The 27,579-nt window shown below is 37.2% G+C and overlaps 1 protein-coding gene and 1 pseudogene across 1 annotated transcript; one reads left to right on the plus strand and one right to left on the minus strand.

Moving 5' to 3' along the window:
• Window positions 1–2,912: 2,912 nt before the first annotated feature.
• LOC143554676 (solute carrier family 40 member 2-like) lies at window positions 2,913–7,361 on the plus strand. The gene is made up of 8 exons (XM_077044382.1): window positions 2,913–3,037; window positions 4,457–4,607; window positions 4,729–4,925; window positions 5,386–5,868; window positions 6,399–6,570; window positions 6,705–6,842; window positions 6,921–7,031; window positions 7,193–7,361. The coding sequence occupies exons 1-8, from the start codon at window positions 2,913–2,915 to the stop codon at window positions 7,328–7,330; spliced, it is 1,515 nt and encodes a 504-aa protein (XP_076900497.1). The 3' UTR covers window positions 7,331–7,361.
• Window positions 7,362–14,280: 6,919 nt separating this feature from the next.
• Window positions 14,281–16,347, minus strand: LOC143554663 (heat shock 70 kDa protein 3-like; annotated as a pseudogene).
• Between the last annotated feature and the right edge of the window lie 11,232 nt (window positions 16,348–27,579).

Raw genomic sequence — 27,579 nt, forward strand, 5'->3', positions numbered from 1 at the left:
TCTAGTTGGTCATAATACCCAAAATAATAAGATTTTGGGCATGTGACAAAACAAACATTAGTCAAGTACTCAAGTATGATAGGTTTAATATACAATATAACAAATATAGGGACAGTAGCAAAACCTGGATAATATAATAACAACAAACTAGATCTACGATTTGGTCTAAAACGCATATAGTGTCAAAGAAATCGTATATTTACCATAAGATAAATGAGGGAAGCAATCATGATAGTCCAGTATCGGCCCAAATATGTATCGGCAATATATGCACCCAGATGAGGAGTCATCCACATGGGCGGATTTACGTGCAAGATAGGGAGGGTGCACGGGAATCCTCCGAGTTTCGAAATTATAGTGTAATGTTGTATGTAAATTATGAAGTGAACCCCTTATAAAATTGGAGTGCACGACTTAACCAAATAAGAAAAGTGGTGGAGTGGTTCTTTTACTTTTTTTATTTTTGTGTTTTTTTTTGTTTTATGATTTTTTTTATTTTTGGGTTTTTTTTGGTTCAAAATGGTTCTCAAAGTTCTCAATTCTCAAAAAATTCTCACATGATCCTGATCCTATATATATATATATAATTAGTTCTTTCAAGATTCCAACTTTTCTTTTGTATGCATGACAGCATGAGCTACATGTATGTGCTGCTTATGTTTATTACTTATTTGTGGTGAATAACGAACTTTGTATTTGTATTTCATGTTGTGCATATTCAGTAATGTGATCCATTAAAAATGTTGTTGAGAAGGAAGAAGTTGCAAATTAGTTGACATTTACTGCAAATAATTTTAACCCAACCGGCAATATGGCATTATGAAATATATATATACACATTCTCAATTAGTTTGTTGACATATAATTCTTAAACTAGTATCCTTTGTTCAAAATTTGGGGGTTTAAAACTTTTATGATATAGGATTTCTTACCAATATCTATTTCACACTTCTTTAAGGTATGTTATTAGATTCTGATATGGGTTAACTTGAATAGAGAGAAACCCTCCACCGGCAACTTGTTAAAGAAGAACATTGTTGTCGTGACGTGCGACAAGCAAAATACTAGTTTCAATTAAAACCTTAGCCGACCCGAGCCGTCGAACCGAGTTGAATTTTTTTTACGTTCTCAACGAAATTAGAGCATCTAAAAACAGTACACCCCTTGAAAAAATTTCTAGATCCTCCACTGGACTCATCCATACAGTTCCGACCCAATTTGTGACATTGTTTGACGATTTCACAGTGCCTTCATGCAATTCTTTTGTTAAGTACAATACAAGATTGGTTGATATTCCATAGTATGCCATTCTTTCGCAAACCTCATACCCTACAAACCAAATCGTATGGTTATAACATTTTTTACCTAGGTCTGTGATTTCTAATATGACATGAACATATCACATAATTTACAGGTTTGGGTTTAGGTATAAGGTGTTGGAGCCAGTTTAAGGTTGGACCCCCAACACGTCTAGCTATACATGTCATACTCGGGTCAACCTAGTGGGTTGTAGGTTAACTCATTTATTCTTATAATGCAGAAAATGCACCTATGTCATAACTTAAACATTAAGGGTACTATATGTCATCATTTAGGGGTGTTTGGGATTCTTTATTTTTACCTTTTATGACTTATAGCAATAAGTCATAAATTACAAGTTTGTAATTTATCAATTTATCCCCTCGCATAATAACTAATCCCAAACACTTTTTTCTTTTAACTTTTCATAAGTTATAAGTCATAATTAGCTAAAAATAAGAAATCTCCAACACCCCCTTAAATAAAAGATAAACCATTTGTTGTGTTTCAAGTAATTACCTTTTATGCATTTATACATGTGGCTGTAAATATTCAACTTTGAAGTATTAATCTGCAAAAAAAAAAAAAAAAAAAAACATAAATTAAAACTTTGATTTTGTATTAATATGCTAAAACTCATGTCATTATGTTGTGTTCAGGTTCAAGCCGTCAACAAGGCCCATTTAATATCGTTAATTTTTGCTATGAATAATGAAACCTCAAATATAACTTTCCTAACATTTTTTTCCCTCCTTTACTCACAACCACTCATAATCATACCATATAATTTACAAATCTTCTTCACATATTTTTAGGGAACGGGTTGAGAATGCTCTAAAAGCATTCTCAACCTATCCCTTAAAAGTTTATGAGAGGAGTTTGCAAATTATAGGGTGGAGTTTTGAGTGGTTGTGAGTGTAAATTATAGGGTGGAGAGAAAAATGTAGTGATTTTTTGTAAATCTGGGGAAACTTTGTTTGACCCTATTTATTTTTTAATATTTGTTGGATTGGTTATGAGTACGCAGAGCATAGAGAAACCTGTAATGATAAATGTATAAAAATATTATTCAACTGAATCGGAGAGAGAAATAAATCGCTTTTTAGTATAATTATAGAGACGTGGACGGAGGACAAGCCAGAAATGCTGAAGAAATTGCCATTGATATTAATATAACAATAAGATAAATATACCTAGTTTAATGCTCCAATCGTCCCATTAAAAGTGTTATGGTTTGAAAAACACAAAGTTTAAGGAAGATTAAATGATTACCTTTTTTTGCTTACAAAATGACTAATATACCCTTGAAAATTGGGTCTATCAACATTAATTATTAATGATAGTTATATATGTTTAAGGATAAACATGAAAATTGGCTAATAAATTTTAAAAATAGACATTTTTAATTGGACAACTAAAAATAAAAACATAAACACTTCTAATAGGAGGAATGAAGTGTCTTTTTGAACGGCATGGTATTAATATAACAAACATACACCTAGCTCATGATGTCACATTACCCAAGTGGTTACTAAAATATCTAATGTGAAGTGTGAGAGAGAGAAGGCTATACATTAAATACATTACATATACATAGACACACATACATAGACATGGATAATAATGAGAGAGAAGTTGAGGCTGGTGAACACCTCCTTGTGGCCTATGAAGATCAAATCTCTACATCACTTCTCTTTAATCTATATTTAGGCCACTTCTTAGCCAGATGGGGTGCAAGGTAATTTAATTACACGTCTTTCTGTTTGTTTGTTTGTTCACTCGCCGCTAAGACCAAGCAGCCGCCGCTAAGGGTTACCTGACACTTTTTAACACAACAAAACAAGTGAAACAAACTCCGGATCAGATCTGAAACACGGTGAAACTGAAAATTAAATTATTATTTTTTACACAAGCTTGGATCTTGACTTGGACAGACTGGTGGCAGGTCAAAGCTTGACGCTGGCGGAGCTTGAGTAAGATCACGCGGATCGATATCAAGAGGTGGCAATATAAACGGATTGGGTCGGATATAGGATGAGATTTTTTAAATAAAGGGTTAGGATAAGTATGGGTTAAGATGGGTAAAATTAAATATTTATCCAAGGGTAAAAATATACAAATGGTAAAATTCAAAAAAATTAATAAAAAATAATAACTCAAAATATAAATAAAAAACGCAAAATGTAAAATAACTAAAATGTTTTCCGTCGTGCTCGTTCATTAAAAAAACGATTTTGTATCGGTTCAGGTTCGATTTTTTCGGGTTTTATTTTTTTCGGTTCGGTTTTGCTTTTTTTTTCATTTTGGTCAGTTTCGGTATATGTTTGGTTTCAACGATGTCGGTTTTGATTTCTCGGTTTTTATTTGGTTTCGTGGGTTTTGTTTGAAATAAAATTGGATACAGCTTGTTTTAGTTTATTAATTTTAACTAGGGGTGTCAATCGTGTCGGGTTGGCGGGTTGAGATTCTTCAACCCGTACCCAACCCATATTTTTATTCGTGTTGTGTCGCGTCGACCCATTTAAATTCGTGTAATGTTCGGGTCAACTCATTTGACATTCACATAAGAGTGTGAGTAATACCTATTGACTTGGTATGGTAATAAATTAAACAATTAATTATCCTTAATTTTAACCCATAAACATACCCGTTCTAACCTATGGCCAAAAGTCACTAGCGCAACCCATCTTGCAAATTTTTTTTGATCAATTCTAACCCATTTCAATTTTAAAAGTTATCTATCCTGACCCAAAACAGCCCACTTGGGTTTATTTTGCCACCCCTAGCAACAACGCCTCTAGCGGCAACTCGGACCGCCATTCGTCAGTGAGTACCACCATGTAAAATGTGTTTTTTATGAAAACATGAAAAAATATATTAAAGTTGTTTGTGTTTTAAAAACTTATGAAACTAGCATTTACTTATAAAAGTTAACACAAGCAAATTATTATTTTTTTTTACCATCCAGTTAATTATCAAATTGCCATTATATTAATGAGAGCCATTAAGTTGATGATTTAGTCAAATACCGGGATTGCTATTACTAAATATGTATATTTAGTGTAACTTTACTAGTATATATGTACTACTAAATTGGCAGATTAAATTTTAAAGTTATATGATCATGTAACATACTTATAATTAATGATTCAAATAGGACTTGGGAGTTTTCAGTTGGGTTGTATATGATAAGCGTTTGGCCGGATTCCTTGCTTATGGCTGCAGCCTATGGGGTGGTTGAGTCGGCATCGACCACAATATTTGGTCCGCTTGTAGGCCAGTGGATTGATAACTCCACATATCCAAAGGTACGATTATTATTCGCTTGCGTATTTTTTTGAATGACATTTCATTTCATATATATACCACATCCTATACTCGTATTAGCATGGGTGGACCCTATGATCCTATATATATACATTTTTATAGGTTCTACGTGTTTGGCTGTTAACACAAAATATCTCGTTTACCATTGCGGGTGTCACAGTGATTGGACTTCTAATCTCTCCAGATTTGCGAGTCACCAATGCCCCTATGTTTGCTTTGCTTGTTGTGGTGACCAATCTCTCTGGAGCAGTTGCTGTTCTTTCGACCCTTGCGGGAACCATCTTAATTGAAAGAGAATGGTAAATGCATTCTTACTCACTTGGACAGACTTTTGAAGAGAAATCATCCCGTTGTCGTGGCCTTTGATAAATGGTATAATTGTTTAAACTTCTAAATAAATTCGATGACCACCGCTAGCAAGATTCTACATAGCTACTTTGACTTTTTGAGGTCAAAACGCCCTGTTGGAACATTAATAGATTTGACCAAGTAGGACTATGCTAACTCTTAGATCAAAGTGTTTGACTTTTGGGCTTCAGGGTATACGATTGTTTGACTTTTGAGGTCAAAACGTCCCGTGCGAACAATCATAGATAAATCTAACTATCTAGACAACATCTGGTGAAATTCTTTACTGCCCTATTCTACAAATATGTCAATTGTTAGATTTTGTTTATGACCGAAAAGTCAAAGTAGTGTTTTTCTTTGCCCAAAACATGATATAAAAACTCGAGTGATAAATATTGTAAATCTTGACAGGGTGGTGGTGATATCAGAAGGGAATTCTTCAAACTTGCTAACAAAGTTGAATTCGACAATCCGGAGAATCGATCTAATATGCAAATTATTCGCGCCTGTCGTCGCAGGATTCATAATCAGTTTCGTGTCAATGATTGCATCCGCTGTCAGTTTAATAACCTGGAACATACTCTCAGTCTTCTTGCAGTACTGGCTCCTAAACTCTGTATACAAAGGTGTCCCAGCTCTATCTGAGAGCAACCGAAAGCGTGGACTAAAATTAACCACAACAAATCATCTAGAGCAAGCGGCTTCTAGTCATCAGGAACAATCTAGCCCACATCATGACACATCTGAAGACATTTCTTGCGGTAGTTTCATGGTTAAAAAATTGATCAAAAGGGTGTCTGACAGTCAGTATATTCGTGCTTGGCGAGTGTACCTACAACAAGATGTGGTTCTACCCGCACTATCTCTTGCTTTACTCTATTTTACAGTCCTCAGGTGCGGTTCTTAACTTGAAAACAATTGAAACATATAGTTCACAGAAACTTCAAGAAGAGCCCATTAACTTAACTTGCCGTACTACTTTTATCTACATCTTTTTTAGTTGTTACCCAAGTTTAACAATAAATATGAGTCTTAGGTGCCAACTTTTGATATGTTTTGGTTAAAAAATTTGTCCATTTAACCTTTTTGATCTATTCATATTTTAAAAAAGGTATCTTGGGTAACAACTAAAGTGGGCTGCTTCAAACAAATTGCTTTGTACAGATCATATCGGGTTGACCCAGAACATTTTTTGGTTCTATAAATAGTTCAATTTATTACTAAGCATCAAAAGTTACACTTTTGATAGTTGATAGCTTTTAACAGATTTGACTAAATTGACCAATTATGAGTAAACATTATACTAAAAATCCGTTCATAACTAATTAGTAAATTGTAAAACTTGCACTACTATTTAAACCACTAACTCAAAATCAGCCACCTTTTTTTCTCTTGTTATATTTAGTTTGACACTTTTGTTACAGTTTTGGAACTTTGATGACTGCGAGATTGGAGTGGGGCGGAATAATGGCATACATAATTGGAACAGGCAGAGGAATAAGCGCGATAATTGGTATTTCCGCCACATTTTTGTACCCTTTTATGGAGAATCGAATTTCAAGCCTTCGAACTGGACTTTGGTCAACCTGGTCACAGGCATGTCTGTATGGTGAAAGCCAGATTATATTATTGCTTATAACCATGTTCAAAATATATATTAATTTTTCATGAAGTAAAAAAAAAAACATGAGGTAAAATTGTTATAGAAGATTTATGTTGTTTATATGCAGTGGACCTGTCTTTTGGTCTGTGTCAGCTCGATATGGGTTCAAAACAACACAACATCAGCTTATATGCTGATGGTGGGAGTAGCAATGTCACGTTTGGGGCTATGGACGTTTGATCTATCAGTCATTCAACAAATGCAGGTGATTTGAAATCCCAAAATCCGTAGAAAACGACTCCAGATTCTTATTTTTCTGACGTCTGATTTGATTATGAAATAGGATCAAGTTCCTGAATCTGATAGAGCTGTCGTTGGAGGCGTACAAAACTCGATTCAGTCTTTCTGGGACTTGATGACATACATCATGGGGCTGATCATCTCCAACCCTCAGGTGATCTTTCTTTGTTTATATTGATAACAAGTTATAACATCTTTGGGTCGAAACAGCCATTTTAAGTTACGCATCAAAACATTGCATAATTTCAAAAGTCATTTCTCTTGTTTTTTTTTTTTTGGAGTTCATACATTTATATATTTCATATGTGTTCTTAGGATTTTTGGAAGTTGATCTTGATATCGTTCGGGTTGGTGACACTAGCAGCAGTTATGTATAGTGTACATGTATATCGAGTTCGGATGCACCTTTTTCACTTTGAGAAGTTGATATTGATCTTTCATCAGTCTGCATAAGTTATCATTGATAAATTTTTTTTGTACCTTATTTGATATATAAATCACTTCTGATGTTAATTCATTGTATCGATTAAGTTTCGGCAATCATGTGATCCTAAGTCCATGTTTGTTGGTAATCAAGAAGCATTTGTGTAATCATGAATAAAGTACTTGCAGTGAATAGAATTAAGAACACTATATAAATGGAAACACTTACGTATTGTGTTTATCACTGGTTGAACCAGGCAGACCGACATGTCGGACTGCATTTGAGAACCGAATAAGTAGATAAAATCATAATAAATTTTTACATATCAAAAACTTCAAAGAAATGTTAATAATCAAAACATAACAGGTTTAAAAAACATTAATAATATGGTTTATCACTAGATAATTCAATAGTTTCAGAACCAAGAACATGCTTAAAAATCCCAGTCGTCATAGCTTCGGAACTAAATTAGCGGCGTGCAAACAAACTCCAGGAATGTCTTTTAGCTTCAGAACTAAATTAGCGGCGTGCAAACATACTCCAGGAATATCTTTTTGCGTTGAAGCTCGGAAATAGGTGCAGCTTGATTATCCAGGAGCAACTCACTCGTTTGAGTAATGGCATTCTCCATTTTCTTCAAGCTCTCTGTATGCACTCTCTTGTTAACTTTGTATTCTTGGATCTTTCTTTTCGTACTGTATATGCAATCCTCTAAATCATTGTATGCATTCATTGTAGGAAACCGTTCGTGTATAAAAATAAAACACTTTTAATAAAATGATTACAATACAAGGAATCAAACCTATTTAGGAAAACAAGTAAATTACAATACGAATTACACCGGAAAAAATAAAAATTACAATACAATTGAAATAAAATAATGCAAGGAAGGTGTAGAAGAAGAATGGTGTCGTAGTCTTTGTAGCCGAGTATCGTCTTTTACACAAGGCCCTTAAAACAAATTCCGGGTCTCTCCCCGTTTTGTTTCCCAGGGTACAACGGCCTAAGCAATATGTACTGCCGAGGGCTCTAGCACCCGAATAGTACCTTAAAGAAAATGATGAAGATGATCAAGAATGCTGGAATTCTTTAAGGAGAAAGTTGGAGAAAACATAAGAGAGAATGTGTTATATGGTGTGTCTTTCAACCAAGGAATACCTTGGTATTTATAGTTGAAAAACCAACTCATTCACCATAACCACATGAGTTGAAACTTCAATCACCATTAACCAAAACTTTAATTTTTTGACCAAATTAAAGGAATCATTAACCAAAACTTTAATTTTTTTGACCAAATTAAAGGACATTTTAATGGCTTTGACTAATTGACTAACATCCTTGAATAAAATAATTCAAAGTTTTTTTTTTCACAAAAATTTTTCAACAATCTCCCACATGTGAAAACAAAACTCATTCATTTCCACATATTTTTCAACAATCCCCCACATGTGAAAACAAAACTCATTCATTTTTACATTGAGATTAATTCATACATGCAAGTTTCTTAGATTCAATTCAACGGTTGAGCATTGCAGGATAGGTAGGTGTTACCCTTTGAACCTTCCTTTGTGAAGCATACTTAGTCTCCCAGCGGTGTGTAGACACGATGTCTTTGAACATACCCCCATTTATGTAGACGACAATACACTTCACACAACATTCTCCCTGGTCTGGCCAACCCCTCACTATCGTGTCCTGTTATGGTCCTGGAACACTAGCCTGGTTCTGTGAGAGCTCTAGGATTTTTCCCCAAAATCCATTTGATCCGACCTTAGTTCTCTCTCACATAGGTGATTCTCGCTCGAATCATTAAAAGCAATAGGTTTGTTGATTTCCACAAATCATTAACCTTTATTATGCTTATCCTTACAACATGTGTTACTGATTGGAATGGATTAGGACGCGCGCACACGCAATGCCTTTTAGTTTGGTTTGGGGTACTACCCCACAGTGACCACCCTTGGTTTCATGATAAAGTTGTCCTATTGAACCTAGATCTTGGGATCTCCAATCAACTAGGTTAGGTTTCCCTTATGTCCCCTTTTCCCATGGGCTTTAGTCCCATTCCTTTTGACGACTTGTTAACTAATTCTTTGCTTAAGCCTCTTGTTAACGGGTTTGCAATGTTATCTTTTGACTTTACATAGTCAATCGTGATAACACCCGTTGTGAGTAGTTTTCGTACCGTGTTATGTCTACATCGAATATGCCTTGATTTGCCATTGTACATCACGCTATGGGCTCTACCAATCGCTGATTGACTGTCACAATGTATGCAAATAGCCGACAAAGGCTTTGGCCATATTGGAATATCTTCCACAAATTCACGTTGCCATTCCGCCTCTTCACCACATTTATTCAAGGCGATAAACTCCGATTCCATCGTGGATCTAGCTATAACCGTTTGCTTAGAAGACTTCCAAGCAATAGCTGCACCACCAAGTGTGAATACATATCCACTTGTCGATTTAGAATCTTTTATACCCGAAATCCAATTTGCATCACTGTATCCTTCGATCACAGTTGGATCACGGTTATAATGGAGTCCATAGTCTCTCGTGTATCTCAAGTATCTTAGCACTCGCATGATACTTTTCCAATGTTCCCCGCTCGGATTACTAGTATATCTACTTAGCCGACTCACGGCATAATCTAGACCGGGTCTAGTTCATGTCATAAGATACATTAAACTCCCAATGATTCTTGAGTATTCTAATTGAGCAACACCCTCACCTCTAATTTTAGATAGATGGTGGGTGGTATCAACTGGAGTTGACGCGCACAGCGTGTCATCCTTATTGAATTTCTTAATAATCTTGTCCACATAGTGAGATTGACTTAAGATAAGACCATTTTGGGTTCTAGTAATTTGAACCCCAAGAGTCACGTCCGCGAGACCCAAGTCTTTCATGTCAAACCTCGCTTTCAATATATCTTTTGTAGATTTAATCATAGTATCATTACTCCCAATGATAAGTATATCATCTACATAAAGACATGATCAAACTTTAAGTGCCATTTGTCACACTCGTTTATTTTGAAACCATTGTCAAGCATGACATGATCAAACTTTAAGTGCCATTGTTTTGGAGCTTGCTTCAAACCATACAATGATTTGACTAGTTTACATACTTTACCCTCTTTCCATGGGGCGGAGAAACCCTCGGGTTACTCCATGTAAATCTCTTAATCTAAATCGCCATTTAGAAATGTGGATTTTACATCCATTTGGTGAATTTCTAAATTTCGTAAGGCCGCGATTGCAAGAACCAACCTTATTGAGGTTATTCGCGTGACCGGCGAGTAAGTATCAAAATAGTCTAGACCTTCTTTTTGTCTATACCCTTTGATCACTAACCTTGCTTTGTATTTATCAATACTTCCATCGGCTTTCATCTTCCTTTTGAATATCCAACGATATCCAAGAGGTTTACAACCCGACGGAAGATATACTAACTCCCATGTATGATTTTGCAATATAGAATCTATCTCGTTCTTAATTGCTTCTTTCCATTGAGGTGATTCCGCGGAGGTAACCGCCTCGCGGTAGGTATTGGGCTCACCCTCAACCATGTAGCTCACAAAATCAGGACCGAAGGATTTTTCAATCCTTGGTCTTTAGCTTCGTCTAAGCTCACCTTCATCAATTTTGGGTCATTCATGTCTCTCATCATGAACAGTATCATCAATCGCTCTTGATGTACTTGCTTCATCAACCGCTCTTGATGAACTTGCATGTGTTTTCCTTAAACAGGGAAACACATTTTCGAAAAAATCGCTGGTCCTCCACTCAACAATAGTGCCTTCATGTACATTGGGATTCTTGGACTCATGTACAAGAAACCTATGCACATTACTATGGTGTGCATATCCAATGAATATACAATCCACGTTTTAGGTCCTATCGTTATTGCCTTTGGTGGCGGAACCGTTACCTTGGAAAGGCACCCCCACACTTGAATGTATTTGTATGAAGGTTTTTTACCCTTCCATAACTCATACGGAGTCACGTCCGTTTTCTTTCGGGTTATCTTATTCAAGATATAATTGGCCGAGAGAATAGCCTCCCCCACAAGTCATAGCTCACGCCCGAGCTAATCAACATGGCATTCATCATCTCTTTTAATGTACGGTTCTTTCGTTCTGCAATGCCATTTGATTGTGGAGAATAAGGTGGGGCACACTCATGTATTATGCCACTTTTTGTGCATATTTCTGCAAAAGGTGAAACATATTCACCACCCCTATCACTTCGCAAAATTTTTATTCTCCGTTTTTGTTGATTTTCAACCTCATCTTTATACAAGATAAACTTGTCTATTGCTTCATCCTTACTTTTAAGTAAGTATACATAGCAATACCGAGTACTATCATCAATGAACGTGATGAAATACTTATTTCCACCTCTTGTGGGAGTGGCTTTTAAATCTCACACATCGGTGTGGATTAAATCAAGGGGTTTGGTTATTCGTTGAACCGATTTGAAAGGCTTTCTCGTTAGTTTGGATTCAACACATGTTTCGCATTTATATTTTGAATCGATTTTAAAACATGGAATGCTATTTAATTTAATTAAATGTCCAATTGAATTAAAATTTACATGTCCTAGTCTACCATGCCAAACACAAGAATTTGAATTTGACGACTCAAGCATGTAAATAGAAGTTGCAATTTTATTCATAGAATTTTTGACAACAATTACATTCAATTTGAACATAGCATTGTCGGCATAGCCCTTGCCGATAACATTCCATTTTTTGATAAAATTAATTTATCCGATTCAATCACCAAGCGAAATCCGTGCTTGTTGAGCATCCATCCAGAGACAAGATTCTTGCGAATCTTGGGAACATAGAGAACTTTGGTCAACGTGAGCTCCTTGCCAGAAGTCCACTTCAAGACCACACCGCCTTCCTCCATGATGTCTGCTCGCTTTATTCCCCATGTAAAGCTTCTGGTCACCCGCCGCCTCTTTGAAATTCTTAAAGAGTTGTTTGTCGTCGCAAACATGGCGGGTTGCGCCGATGTCAACGTACCACCCTTTGGGAGCATCTCCCACAACGTTGACTTCCTCGATGAAAGCCTTTTCCTCGGTAATCATCGCCACGAGAGGAGTGCCATCCTTGTCCACCAAATGCGCGCGCTCGCGCTTTGGTTTCTTGCACTGGTTCGCCCGGTGCCCCATCTCTTTACAGTTGTAACATGGTCCTTGGAAAGGTGGAGGCTTCTTTTTCACATCCCCTTTCTTCACGCCAAGGTCCACTTTCGCTTTCCCTTTGTTACCTTTGTCTTTGCCCTTCTTTCCCCTCTTTGGAGGATTGACCGTACTCGACTAAGTTAGCCTTGGCGGAAACATCCACTAGGCTACCTTTTTGAGCTCTCTTATTGTCTTCTTATATCCGAAGTCAAACAATAAGATCATCAATGGTCATCTCGCTTGTGTTTAAGATAATTCTTAAACTCAACCCAGCTAGGAGGCAATTTTTCATTCATTACTGCCACTTGAAATGTCTCACTAAGTGTCATTCCCTCAGCAAAGATGTCACTTGCAACTCTTGGACTTGACTAATTACAGTCTTGGAGTCAACCATTTTATAGTCCAAGAAACGGGCGACAACAAATTTCTTTGTTCCCGCATCCTCCGTTTTGTACTTTTTGTCTAAAGACTCCTATAATTATTTGGCAGTCTTTATTGAAGAGTACACGTTATACAATGCGTCAACTAAACCGTTTAACACATAGTTTCAACATAAGAATTCCTAATGCTTCCACGCATCTACCGCACTCAAAGTTTGAGCGTCGGTCTCCCCCTCCGCGTTAGTGGCTAGGGGAGCGGATTCTGTCAAGAACCTCGCAAGGTTCAAGGTGGTCAAACAGAAGAACATCTGCTGTTGCCACCGTTTAAAGTGCAAACCCGAGAACTTCTCGGGTTTTTTCAGTGCAAACCGGTAACCTTGCTCAATGACGGTGATGCAATTTTTTCTGAAAATAAACTACGTAAGTTAGTTTTTTGGAAATATTAATAGTGTCGCTCCCACTAAATTAAAGTTACGCAAAACTTTTTAATCCGAACTCTCGAATTAACCCACCGAAGATGTTCTAAGTCCAACTTTGAAGGGACCAAACAATGGGTTTTTCCAAGAGTTTAGCGTTAAAAAATCCGAATTGTAGCCGGTTTCCGTTTCTACAAAGTCGCTCCTTTGAATAGAAACAAAAAAAATGTTTTTTAAAAACACAACCGCGTGAAACAAAACTAGTTTGAGTCACACGAGAATGTTTTGAATACACGAACGGTGATTTTTAAAAAATTTGTTTTAAGATTGTAGGAAACCGTTCGCGTATAAAAATAAAACACTTTTAATAAAATGATCACAATACAAGGAATCAAACCTATCTAGGAAAACAAGTAAATTACAATACGAATTACACCAGAAAAAATCAAAATTACAATATAATTGAAATAAAATAATGCAAGGAAGGTGTAGAAGAAGAATGGTGTCGTAGTCTTTGTAGCCCAGGATCGTGTTTTACACGGGGCCTTTAAAACAAATTCCGGGTCTCTTCCCGTTTTGTTTCTCAGGGTACAACGACCTAAGCAATATGTACTGCCAGGGAGGGCTCTAGCACCCGAATAGTACCTTAAAGAAAATGATGAAGATGATCAAGAATGTTAGAATTCTTTAGGGAGAAAGTTGGAGAAAACATAAGAGAGAATGTGTTATGTGGTGTGTCTTTCAATCAATGAATACCTTGGTATTTATAGTTGAAAATACAACTCATTCACCATAACCACATGAGTTGAAGCTTCAATCACCATTAACCAAAACTTTAATTTTTTGACCAAATTAAAGGAACCATTAACCAAAACTTTAATTTTTTTGACCAAATTAAAGAACATTTTAATAGCTTTGACTAATTGAATAACAACCTTAAATAAAATAATTCAAAGTTTTTTTTTTCACAAAAAAATTTCCAACATTCACTTCTTGTATTCCTCGTCTTCAAGTTTGTACCTCTCAGCTTGTTTTACCATCTTTTCGATCTCGTCCTTGGAAAGCCTTCCCTTATCATTTGCAATGGTGAGTTTGTTAGTCATACCAGTTGATATTATCTTTGATGTCACGGTAAGGATACCGTCAGGATCTATCTTAAAGCAATCCTCAAATTTAATATTTCCTTTGGGAGCAGGCGGTATTCTTGAAACTGTAAACTTCCCCAACAAATGGTTACTCGTTGATTTGGTCCTTTCACCTTGATACACCTTGATGTCAGCTGAAGACTGGTTATCTTTAGTTGTATAATAGTTTTTGAATTTTTTTATAGGTATTTGAGTGTTTCTTGGGATCAAAACATCAAATACTTCTCCTTTTATTTCCACACCAAGTGACAACGGAGTGACATCAAGTAGCAACAAATTTCAAATACTCTTATCACTGTTGCCAATCAACTTAGCAGCCATTAAATGCTACAGCCTCTTCAGGATTCACGCTTTTGCATAGCTCCTTCCACCCAAAGAGTTCCCGAAGCATATGTTGAACCTTGGGTATCCTAGTCGAGCCACCAACAAGAATAATCTCGTCCACCCATGATTTGTCCACCTTAGCATCTTTTAAGCAACGGTCTAGAATTTCAATGCTCTGACTGAACAAGCTTATGTTCAGCTCTTCAAATTTAGCTCGAGTAAATCTCATTGAAAAATCACTACCATCATGCAAGCAATGTAGATCAATTGAAGTTTGAGTAGTGCTTGAAAGAATCCTTTTTTGCTTTCTCACATTCAAACCTCAACCTCCCCAATGCTCTTTGATTCCCTCTCAAGTCCTTGTTGTGCTTCCTTTTAAATTCCGAAACACAATGATCCACCATGCGGTTATCAAAGTCCTCACCTCCCAAATGAGCGTCCCCGGAAACAACTTTCACCTCAAAAACTCCTCCTTTCTCGATCGTGGTTAGAGAGACATCAAAAGTTCCCCCACCCAAATCAAAGATGAGCACATTTATCTTGCCGATAAACTCAGACTTGCTCTCTAGACCATAAGCAATTGCGGCTACTGCAGGCTCATTGATCATGCGCATGATGTTTAGACCAGCAATGGTACCTGCATCTTTGGTTGCTTGACGTTGCGAAAAATAAGCCAGGACAGTTATCACAGCCTCAGCAATTTCTTTCATCTTTCCAAGAATCATCGATGAAATTTCTTCAGCTAAAAATTCCTTCTGTTGACCTTTATAGGATACAACGATCTTTGGAGTGTCGGCAGGCCCTTTTATGACCTTAAAAGGCCATAACTTCATATTTCCTTGCACTTTGGAATCACTGAATTTCCGTCCAATCAACCTCTTAGCATCTGAAATCAATGGTTGAATATATATTTAAACAATATCAGGTAGATGGATACACTTGGGGTTGGTTACCCGGTTATAGAGACATCATCTCAATTAGTCATCCAAAGGTTCTGGGTTCGAGTCCAGGGATGTAAAATTAATTTATCGTTCAAAAAATCAAAGATATCCAAAGTTTCCAACTAATTAAAGATAGATTTTATTTGTGTATTTTGGGTAATCAGTATGTGTTAAAAGGATGCTTGTTGACCAAACATGATTTTGATTCATGTATTTTAACATCTTCATTAAAAATAGGTACCACTCCGGTATTCAACTACTTGTTTGCTTAGTCATTTTCCATAATCAATAAAATTATAAGCCTAAAATAAAAAATAAGCAATTCTAAACAATTTTCCTTGGGACTCAATTTCCTATTAATGGTTGTTGACTTTTATTATGATTTGATGAAAACTAAATGAAAAGTAGGAAAAATTAGTAGACTAACCAAATATGGTGTTAGCAGGGTTCATGGCCACTTGGTTCTTGGCACCGTCGCCTATTAGACGTTCTTCATCAAGGAATGCAACAGTAGACGGTGTGGTTCAGTAGCTTGCTCATTGGGTATGATTTCGATTCGACCATGCTTCCAAACCGCAACACAAGAGTACGTTATTCCAAGGTCGATGCCGATCGTTGGTTCTTCGTTTACTTTCCCCTCCATTGATATATCAAAGAGTTATATTGAAGCCTTATGCTCTTCCTTTTCTTTAAATAGAGAGTTCCTTGACTGCTTCATCTTTTGATTATAAGATAATGTATTTTATACGTATGAACAGCCAATAAGAAAGGAAAAGGTAATTTACAAAAGTCATCTCTTGTTTAGATATAGAACCATAGTCGTTAATGTCATAGTTATTATTGGGTGTTTGGATTAAATGCAAATTGTAAAAATAACTAGCGCAAATATGTTAACGCTAGCGTAATTATTATTGCTTTGTAACTTTTGAACTAGAGTAATTGTTATTACACTATTTTATTTTTTTAACATAGTTACTATAGTTCAGAACTATCAATACATTAGTTATTTCTATATTTAATAGGTTAATTTTACATTATTATTAGGTTCTTTGGTTATTTCCGTTGAAATCCCTATGAAATAAATGCATAACTTCTTATACATAATGTTTATTCAAATCACAAGGAAAGTTTCATATTTATAAATTAGGGGTCACTCTTTTTTTAAATGTAATTGAAAATATTTAAATGACTTTCTAAGAAAGTTAAAAGACTTGAAATAAAATATTTATCCTTAGTTTATTGGACTTCATTTTTATTCCCTTAACCCCTTATTATTTTTTTAACGCTGAATTTTATAATAAACTAAAAGGGACCTTAAGCAAGAAGCAAAATGCCCAAAGTATAAAGAGGAACAACTAACACATGCTACAAACAACCACAAACACACCTACAACGGAAAGGTTACTAAATTAAATTTGCACCATGATTCCCAAACTAAATTTGACTTTTAGCTACGGTTTTCCACCCATAAGAAGAAATAAGGTTAAACAACATCAACCATTTTTGCAAGTGAACACCTTACCCCTTAAGTAACCCGTCCCGGTGATATTAATAACAATCGAAATTTACAAAGATGTTCACTCAAACAAACTTGCAAACTGAATGAACATTAACAAACATAACAAATTAAAAACACCGTATGTGAACTACCATGGAGGCCAAAATTGAAACAAGATTTTGTGGCTTTTTCATGACAATTGTTATGGTAAAAAATTTGCTTATTACATGTTTTGAACTCATAACCTATACTTTATTAACAACCAAGCCTACAACCACACCAATATATTACTTTGAGTTTACTTTAGCCATTATAATATATCTATATATAATGTTTTTTTGGACTTGGGGGGCCTTAATTAAGTTTGGGCCTAAAGCCCTAACTTGTTTTTGTTGTCCCACGAGCCACCCCTGGCTTTTGTAAGTGGCTCCTCGGCCTGAACTTCTTCCGTGATTCATCTTGAGGACCTAGATTCTGGCATCTAGATCGGCTTTGTGAGATCAGTGCGATTTTGATTTACATTGTTTTGGCAATCAAATTATCCCTAATCAACCTTTTTAATATCTTCTGTTTATCAAAGTTGTAATAGCTAATCATAAATGGTTGTATTTAACTTTGACCTTTTATTTTAAGACAAATTGTCGCGTTGCGATCGTTAATGAACAGTATAATTGTTTAAACATTGTAGAAACATGAAATGAATCTGACCTGATCCAAGACGATGTTCCCCGGCCTTCGAGATGAACGAACCACGACTTCATGTTCCTCTCCGGTTGCTCGAGATCTGCCATGGAAATATGGGGGGGGGGGGGTGGTGTGGAGGTGACTACTAAGAGTTTTCTCTTGTTTACAGACATAAAAATATATGTGGAGGCCAAGTGTCTAAGAAGGGATCCCCAAATAAGAGATGAAGACCCTTTATATAGGAACTCCATGGCTACCATCATGAAACCCTAACCATATTGGGCCAGACCCGGTTAGGGGTTACCTCCACAACCCCCAGCCCATTGGGCATTGGTTAATAAACAACAATAATATAACAAATATAATGTACAACATAATAAGTAAAAGGTCGTACCGGGTTATTTAGGACCCTACCTCCACAGAACCTAAGCTAGGGATATAGTACTGTTGACATCTGGATGCAATTCGATAGCACCAATTATGTGTTGAAATATGTTCCGTCATACAAATAAACCGGTGACCAAACATATCTGAAAAGAAAGACTTGCAAACGTTCGAATAGCAAAAGCAGCGACGTTGAATTCTAAATAAAAAATGGAGAGAGGCATATGGGAGTAGTCGGAGATCGAATCTAGAAGCAAATCCGATGATTTGATTTCAGTTTTGTTATTTTTTCTCAAATCTGATTAAAATAACTGATGCCTCTAGAAACATGATTGTAAGTATTAAAATGTCAAAACCACATGATATACAAGGTTTTAACTGCCTTTGAATCACGTCATGATTGAGAACTATGTTCTCGCAAGTTTGATCTATTTAATCTGTTTTAATTTTTAAAAACTTCCATGGATTTACATCTTCTGTTATACTCATTTAAGTTTAGAGATCAGTGTAATTCTGGCTAACATACAAACCTAAATAATATGATAAAATTATGTATAATTGGATATAACAAAACTTTTGTTTGGTTGATTCAATTTATTATGTTTTATAGCCCCTTTCGAAAACCCGAATTAGGTCATGGTTAAATGTCAAACTACAAATTTAAAAAGTATATTTAGCCTTTCAATTAAGTTTTTATAAAATCTCTATACGCTGACTTGTAACATCTCGGATTTTTTTTCATATTTGTTTACCCGATTCGGGAATGTAATTCGGATTTTTCGTATCAATAAAATCATACATTTATTAGTAATTAATTGTTTTAAATTTATTTTATAATTTTATAAATTTCAATATGCCAAATAACCCTTAGAAACTCTTGAAATCGCTTAAAATGGTTTAAAAATGCATTTATGGAACTTCAGGGACTAAAACTACCAAAATATCAAATTCTGGTAAAAGGAGTCCTTAGCGCTACGCGAAGGATTTTATTAGCGCCGCGCGAAGGAGCGTAGTCCTTAGCGTCACGCGAAGGATTTTCTTAGCTCCGCGCGAAGGAGCGTTAGATTAGCCAAATTTGTGTTCGACCATTACACCAGTACCACCAGTACACCCGCGCGATGGAGCGTCAGATCACCCCACCACCATCAGTACCACAAGTACACCACACATCTTTGAGATTTTGTCTGTTCAACACTAGACGTAGATGCCTTTGTTTCCGTGAGTCTCCGGCGAAGCCTCGGTGGCATAATTGAAATTGATAAACCACTCCACCGCTCCACCACCACCGCTTTCCCACCTCCACCACCACCCGCCACTGCCCCCTGCCTCTAAATTGCGACCTGAAATGGCCTGCCCCTCCACCACCACTGCCCCCTGCCGCTCCACCGCTCCACCTCCACCGCTTTCCCACCTCCAACACCACCCGCCACTGCCCCTGCCCCTCCACCGCTCCTGGTGACTCGTCATTATACAACCCGGGCACTACCTCAGTCGTTGCGCAATCTGAGTGCACATTTTGGTGAGCTTTCAGTTATGTCCACCAAGTGTTCGACAGAATGCCTTTGGTTTTTTTTACCGTTTTATGGGATTTCTGCTTAAAGACATTGTGATTGATCCTGTAATTGGGGGTTTGGAAACCAACTAGTTTTCCAGCCCGGCTCTAAGGGGCCCATTTGGTACTTGGTTGTCGGTTCGACATCATTTCTCGTGGTGGATTGGTTGATGAGGGTGCTATGTCTAAGACCCTAGATAATAGTGTAGGTTCCATGATGGATGTGGTTGTTCGACCTTCGGGGGGAGTTTGGCCGTGTCCTTTTCGGGGGTTTCATTGTTGCCCGGACGGACGGGCAGGGTCCAAGGGGTTCTCTCGGTTGATTGCGCATATCAAACGACTTCATTTGTCCTCGGATGAGCGGAAAAGAGCCCTTCGGGACGCCGTCTCCACAAATTATGATTTATTTATTTCGGTTGGGGAGGCTTTAAAGGCTTCGGACCAGTGGTTATGTGGGTTGTGTATGCGTGTAAATGCTCTTAGACGGGCGTGCCATCATGCTGATGGGGTTGCTAAGTTCAAGGAAGGCGTGGGAGATGTGGATGGTTTTATTGCGGGGATTGATAAACCGCATGTTATGAGGGATGTTGCTCCTTTGGAAGGGATAGTGGTGGATGGGGTTCTCCTTGACCGCGTCTTCTCTCTTCCTATCACAATTGTTAAGAGTATCCCTCATAGTTATCGTATGGCTTTTGCTCAGGCCATAACTGCGGCTCTGGCAAAGGTGGTTTCTATGCCAGAGTCAGTCGAGGCATGGGTGAGACTTTTGCTATTACCGCGGTGCACATTGCGAGTTTTCAGACCTTCTGCTCGTCAAGAGCGCAGGTCGGGTATGAGGAAGTCTTTGCAATGTCATAGTATTTAGCGGGCACTAACGGCTTGGGGTGGTAAGGATGGTTTTGATGCACTTATTTTATCCCTTTTTGCCCAACCTTTGAGGATGGACTTGAGTCATGATGGGCCTCTCACTAAGCACGATGACTCTGCTGTTTGCACTAATGTGAAACAATGTTTACGAAAAGTGGCGAATGGGCATTTCACCGCCGCGATTAAAGTATTGTGCTATTCAGGGGTTGCACCTTTCGGCAATGATACTTTGAAAGCGTTAGCGGCTAAGCATCCCAACTTGCCCCCGCCGATTATGCCTGTTTCATTGCTTTCTGAGCCTCCTCTTGTTTTTGACGAGGATAGTATGCTTGGATGCATTAAATCCTTCCCTAAAGGGACGTCTTGCGGGCGAGATGGATTGAGGGCCCAACACATTTTGGATGCCTTTTGTGGGGAGGGGTCGACGATCGCTGTTGGGTTGCTAAAATCTATTACCGCAGTGGTTAATTTATGTTTGGGGGGAGGGAAGGTGCCCGGGGATTTTGGCGGAGTTCATTGCGTCGGCTCCTCTCACACCGTTGCTCAAACCAGACAATGGGATTAGACCCATCGCCGTAGGTGCCATTTGGAGGAGATTGATCTCTAAGGTGGCTATGAGGGGTGTTGGAAAGGAAATTGCCAAATACCTTTGTGACTTTCAGTTTGGGGTGGGAGTCTCTAGTGGTGCGGAGGCTGTGCTTCATAGTGCGAACAGGTTTTTAAATAAGTTTTATTCTGATGGGTCGTTGGCTATGCTTACCGTTGATTTTTGTAATGCTTTCAACTTGGTGGATAGGACTGCCCTTCTGAATGAGGTTCGTGCTCGATGCCCATCTATTTCCTTATGGGTAAACTTTTTATATGGGCAGCCGTCCAGGCTATATGTGGGGGATGACCACATTTGGTCCACCACTAGGGTTCAGTAGGGGGACCCCTTGGGACCTCTTCTTGGCCGTCATGCAATGGGGTTAAGGTGCAGGAGGGGATGTTTCCCCCGGAGATTGGAAGGCCGATGTTAGGTGTGAAACTCCTTGGGGGAGCCGTTAGCAGGGATGCAGAATTCATCAGCGGACTTGCTGTGAAAAGGGCTTCGCGGGCTGTAGAACTGATGAGCCATCTCCCACGTTTGCGGGACCCTTAATGCGAGCTCCTTTTGCTTCGATCATGTATGGGAGTAGGTAAGTTGTTGTTCGGCCTCAGAACGTGTCAGCCCGAATATGGGGGGGGGAAGCTGTTTCTGTTTTTGACAATGGCCTTCGGGGGGCGGTTGAGGACATCGTGGTTTGTGGTGGTGCCTTCTTTGGAGATTTTCAATGGCGGTTGGCATCACTACCGACTTGTTTTGGAGGTTTGGGTTTATGTTCAGCTTCTGACGTATCTACATATGCGTTTGTGGCCTCGAGGGCACAATCTTGGAAATTGCAAGACCACGTTCTTCGAGATTGTGGTATTGATGGGTTTGACTCTGATTATGGGAGTGCGATAGATCGGTTGCATATTTCACTTCCTGATTTTAATATTAGCGGTTTCTCTAATAAAGACATCGCCCCACCTAAAGCTCAACATGCTTTGGCGAGTGCCCTTTATAGTGGAATCATCCAGAGTTTGGAAGTGAAGTTTGATTTATCTCCTCGCTAAAAAGCGATGGTTGAGTGCCTTCGATCTCCACGGGCTCAAGATTTCTTAAGTGTTATCCCTATTGAAGGACTGGTCCAACATATATCGGCCTTGGAGTACCGGACCATCATTAAGTATCGGTTAATGATTCCTTTGTTCCCGGTAGATGAGCCATGCCCAGTTTGCCACAAGGTCTGTTTGGATTCTTTTGGTGAGCACGCAATTCATTGCAAAGAGTTACATGGGTTTAAATATAGACATGATTTGGTGAGGGATGTTCTACGCGATGTTCTTAAACGGGCCGGAATTTCAGCTAAAAAGGAGACTCCCGAAAACTTTCTTACGGATCCTCTTGAAGGAAGATCTACGTTACGACTGGCAGATATTCTTGTTTTTGGGTGGGTAGGGGGAAACACGCTTGTGTGGACCTCACAGGAGTCTCCCCTCTTGTTAGGCTAAGGGACAATGGGTTTGTTGCCCGTCAGGCAGTATTGAAGGCGGCCTCGGGTAAGGTTGTTAAACACGAGAAAGCTTGTTTGGAGAATATACACGTGTTTATCCCCTTTGCCTTTGATACTTTTGGTTACTTAGCTCCAGATGTCGTGGACCTTCTAAACAGAGTTCAAAAAATCATGCATAGCAATTTATCGGCTCATAAGAATCAAAACTTTGTTTTTAGTAGGATTGAGTTTGCTATCCAAAAGGGGGTTGCGGCGCAGCTTGTTGCCAGCTTACCTGCCACTTCATTGTAAATCGTTTGATTGGTTTTATCAGTTGTAATAGTAATTACTAAAAAAATTAAAAAATTAAAAAAAAATCTTCGTTTAATGCTAAATCTTTCCCTAAACGACCCTAAATCATAAAATTTGAGCAACAAGTTATTGTATCTACTAGGGAATAATGTCTAGGTTCATTATTTGTATTTTGATCAATATATCGAAGATTTTAAGGCTTGATTTTGTCATTATTATGTTATTCGGTTACCTAAACGAGTCTATTTCTTGTCCTACAAGTTGATATACTAACTATATAAACGAGCCATCATTCCAAACCCTAGAGACTACTGAAGCATTGCATTCCTAGCCGTCATCTACCCTATACCGATGATTTCTTTCTCGTTTTTGCTTATTTATTCGAAGACTTGAAGCTACAGTTTGATTTTGACGTTTATCTGACCTTTGACCTCGATTTCCCGTCAACTCCAACATTATCCGGGTAAGTTGTCAACTAATGACTTATTCATTATACCGCACTTGTCGATAACCCTCAATCAATTTATGAGATTGAAGGGTATTGACGGGTCGATTTAACTCAACCCGTTTAAGGGCAAAATAAGCAATAACTTTTGACTAATCAATACATGCTTCTGGTCGGAACCGACTTTTGGTCCAGAAGACTTTTATTTTTTATCTCAAGATTTTAAGGCTACTGACCAAAACCCGCTTCCGACTCGCTGTTTGGATTCAAGTCAGTACCAGCTCGCTTAAACGTTTAATTCCTCATAACCGGAGTTCTAGACATCCATTTGGATCGATTCTAGCGGCTATGTTCTCGGTTTTAATAAGAGTTGATTATCTCTATATTTCACGTCTGTTTGGTTTATCTCAGTCAGCACATTAAAAGACGGTTCGTTCATTTAACCTTGTTTTCATTCGTAATTCTCGCACACTCGCCTAAGTAATAAGGTGAGATATCATTCCCATTTTATTTTACTATTTTTCAAACGTTTTGGGGACATACGCATATCTATTCATATTTAATATCATATATATACACACAAACTCGCAAACATAATTATTGTGTGTATTTTAATTAAATGCTAATTGCTACTTGATATGGACTTAATTATATATAATATACATAGATATTCCCTACACTTTTGAATAGTTTTTGGGGCTAGTTTTTATTGAATTTACTCATATTTGGTTCATATTTAAATATAAATGGTTTGAAAAGAATACGGGCTAAAATAGAGCATTTTACTAAACTTGAGACCAACGAGCAAATAATCTAATCAATATTTTATATTATTATTATTATTATTATTATTATTATTAAAAAGGTTAATAAATCATCACGTGAAGAAACGAAAAAAAAAGTATAATAATAATCCAAGTGAATTCATATGTATTAATTCCTATGTATTGTTTTTTTATTTTTTGATTGGCCTAGCAGAACCCCACTTCAAGTTTAATGAAAAAAGAAAAAAGCCATTTAGGTTAAAAGGTTTCTTTGTGATGCCAATAAAAGGTCAGACAAAAGAAAAAAAAAATTATAAGTCAACTGAGGGGAGCCGCCCCATTTGCGGAGAAACAAGAAAGAAAAAAATAAAAGTTGAAAAGCAAGCACCCTAGTAGCAGAAAAGTCTACGGCTATCAAGTTTAACACGCAAGCGTACAAGTTGCTGAATTTATTTAAGCACACAAGCAGGCTACTCAATTAATTTAAGCTCACAGGCTAGTAGCTCAACAATATTTATTTGTTTTACGATGAACCGTGACTTATATTTTATCTTTGTTTCATCAAATATTATGAGCAGCTGGACTGTGAAACTGCCTGAGTTTGGATGAATTCCTTTTAGACTCGTTTTATTTTTGGTTTTGGATTGTTTATTGATTGGTTTTGCTTTTGTAAAAGTTTTTATTGTTTTTGGTTACAATGCTTATGCTTCTTTGGTATTAATTTATGATCAATTTATTGTTCCATATGCGTCTTTGTGAATGTCTTTCATGTATGGATGCGCATTAGGTTGTTTACTGTGTGTTACTACTATTTTATGGTTTGTTGTTAATATATTCTATAGGAAGGGTAATTGAGAGTATAGAGATACCTTATATTCTGCCACTTGAGAGGCCGGGAGGTAATCAAGTGTCGTTTGTTTTGGTCTTTTGCGGGTTTGGGTAGTTATTGCACGGGAGTGAGTTGCCCTAGATTCCCTTAGATTATTGTAGATCCGAATTATAACTAAATTTAATAAGAATACCCCTTTACGCATTAGGGTGTTTTGTGATTAGAGAGACCGGGAAGTAATTTAATCTTTGGGTACCTTAGCATAGTTATGTGAGGTGAGACCGGGAGGTGATCCGAACCATTAAACCGTTGAGCTTTACATGATATTTTTGGGTTCTTAGGCATTGTTGGTGAGACCGGGAGGTGATCTAGCATATTTTAGTTGCTCCTTAAGTTTCATATTTTTAGAATCCGGTTATCAATCATAAATCCAATTCCGAGAGCTTACTACTTTACTAGTAGGATTCTTTGCCTAGGTAGTTATTTCCCCTATTTAATTTCCGGTCCGATTTGTTCGTGTCTAGTTTTCATGTCAGTTTTAGTTTAAGTATTATTTAGTTTATATTTAGTAATTAAAAACCCAAAAAAATCAATTAAATCAATTTACTTAAGTGTTAGTCATAGTCTAGTTTAGGTGTCGCTAGTTTCTTGTGGGTTCGACATCCGAACTTCATTAGGCTTTACTACAGTTGATAGGTACACTTGTCTGTCTAGTGGTCTAGCATTAGGAGAGTCTAGATTTATAAATTTAAAATTAGAGCGTCTAAGTTAGGTTAAGTTTTTATAGACTGCGTTTAGCTCATCACTACTTGTTTAAGTGTTCAGAAGGCGAGCATGCCAGTATGCTCATACGTCGTCTTAGTAACCATAGCTCGTGTTCGTGAGGCATGGTCAACCGACAATCACATTATTTGTTAATAGTTTGATTGACAATTACTCACATTATTTTGTTTGCGCATTTATATATATATATATATATATATATATATATATATATTATTGTACATGAAAACTGGTTATCATCTCACTCAACATGTGTTGTTGACAAATCCGCATATGCAGGTTAATAATTGAGTTGAAGCTATGGTGAAGAACGCATAGAAAAAACTTAGGAAATAAAATAAAGAATACTTGCTCTTTTATTTAGTTTGGGATTGTTATTGTTATATTTGAAACTTGTGCACTTTATTTGAAATTTGAAATAAATAAATTAAATTGATATTGTCATATTTTATAATGTATGATAGTATCTTGTGAGCTGTGAACAATCAGTTCGTGCCCCGGCATTTCTGCCTTAGGCTGGGGTGTGACATGAATAATGAATTGGTAATAATAAACAAAAAAATTTAATAACTATATATACACTGATAATAATTAAATTCAAGAATTTAGAAGAAAAATGGAAAATCGGCAAGAAGGGTCGGTGGAATTGCAAGAGTACAACCCAAGCCTCATATTTTCAAGCCTTTTCTGTCTGACATTTGCTTATTGTTCATCAGCCATTTAACTTTCTTAAATGACTTACCTTGTTAGCGATGTTGAAGGAATGCAGAGATGCTGTGCATCGTTTAAGACTAAATCAGAAGCGGAGAAACGCATATAAGAGCAATCAGAGATCAAAATAGGGTTTCAAGGACCAACGACATGGTCAGTGGGTTCATGAAGGTGATAGCAGTAGTGGTGGGCTAACGACTGGTGATGATAGTCGTCATGACGGCAATCGAATTCTGGTGACCGGTGATAGCAGTCTATTCGTCATGATGGCAATCGATCCCGCTGATAACAGTAGTGACGGTGGTGGAGGTGTACGCAATGAGAGGGTTTGGTTTGGTTGGGTTGGGTTTGGGGTTGAGGGAGGCAGATGAATGACAATGATATATTATTAGGGACGCGTGCTATGAAATGCCAGAAAGCTGTGCGGTCCGTTAAAGGGTGACAACACTAAAGTAGGCACCACATAAGTTATAAAAAGGTACAACTTACTATCCAGAAAATACAATCTGGTGTGCACAACATCTCCCGAAATTGATATATATATATATATATATATAAATTTGGAAAAAGAAAGAGGTGTAGAAAAAAAAATAAGTTAGGTATTAGAGAGTATTAAAGGTATGAAGAAATTTGTTTGTGTAATTTGTTTATATATATTTTATTTGATTAATTAAAAAAATGTACATTACCCTGCTCTGCAGACTCAAGTTTATCGTCCTAAAAAGAATCAGTTTTGGTGAATGATAAGTAGCATGCTGAGAAAAACAGTATTTGGTGAAACCCAGCGATATAAGGAAAAATAACTCTCAAGTAACCCAACCATATTTAGTTCGCCTTAGGTCTTTAAAAAAACTTTGGGCTGCCCGAGGCAATGATTTATAATATTGCAATCATTAATAGTGTTAAAACCTTGAAACCTTCGAAACCGAATTGAACAAGCATTCAATTCAATAATCAATAATATTACAAAGTGGAAATGACTAAACAAA

This window comes from Bidens hawaiensis, unplaced genomic scaffold (genome assembly GCF_021521415.1).
Source record: "Bidens hawaiensis isolate Kalapana, Puna unplaced genomic scaffold, B.hawaiensis_p1.1 tig00017785_1, whole genome shotgun sequence".
In the NCBI taxonomy this organism is placed as follows: domain Eukaryota; kingdom Viridiplantae; phylum Streptophyta; class Magnoliopsida; order Asterales; family Asteraceae; genus Bidens; species Bidens hawaiensis.

Excerpts from the sequence above, each read along its gene's own strand:
- LOC143554676 (XM_077044382.1), top strand. The coding sequence starts at position 2,913 with ATGGATAATAATGAGAGAGAAGTTGAGGCTGGTGAACACCTCCTTGTG. Across the intron at positions 6,843-6,920 it reads CAGTCATTCAACAAATGCAG|GATCAAGTTCCTGAATCTGA; the intron begins GTGATTTGAAAT and ends ATTATGAAATAG. Across the intron at positions 7,032-7,192 it reads TGATCATCTCCAACCCTCAG|GATTTTTGGAAGTTGATCTT; the intron begins GTGATCTTTCTT and ends ATGTGTTCTTAG.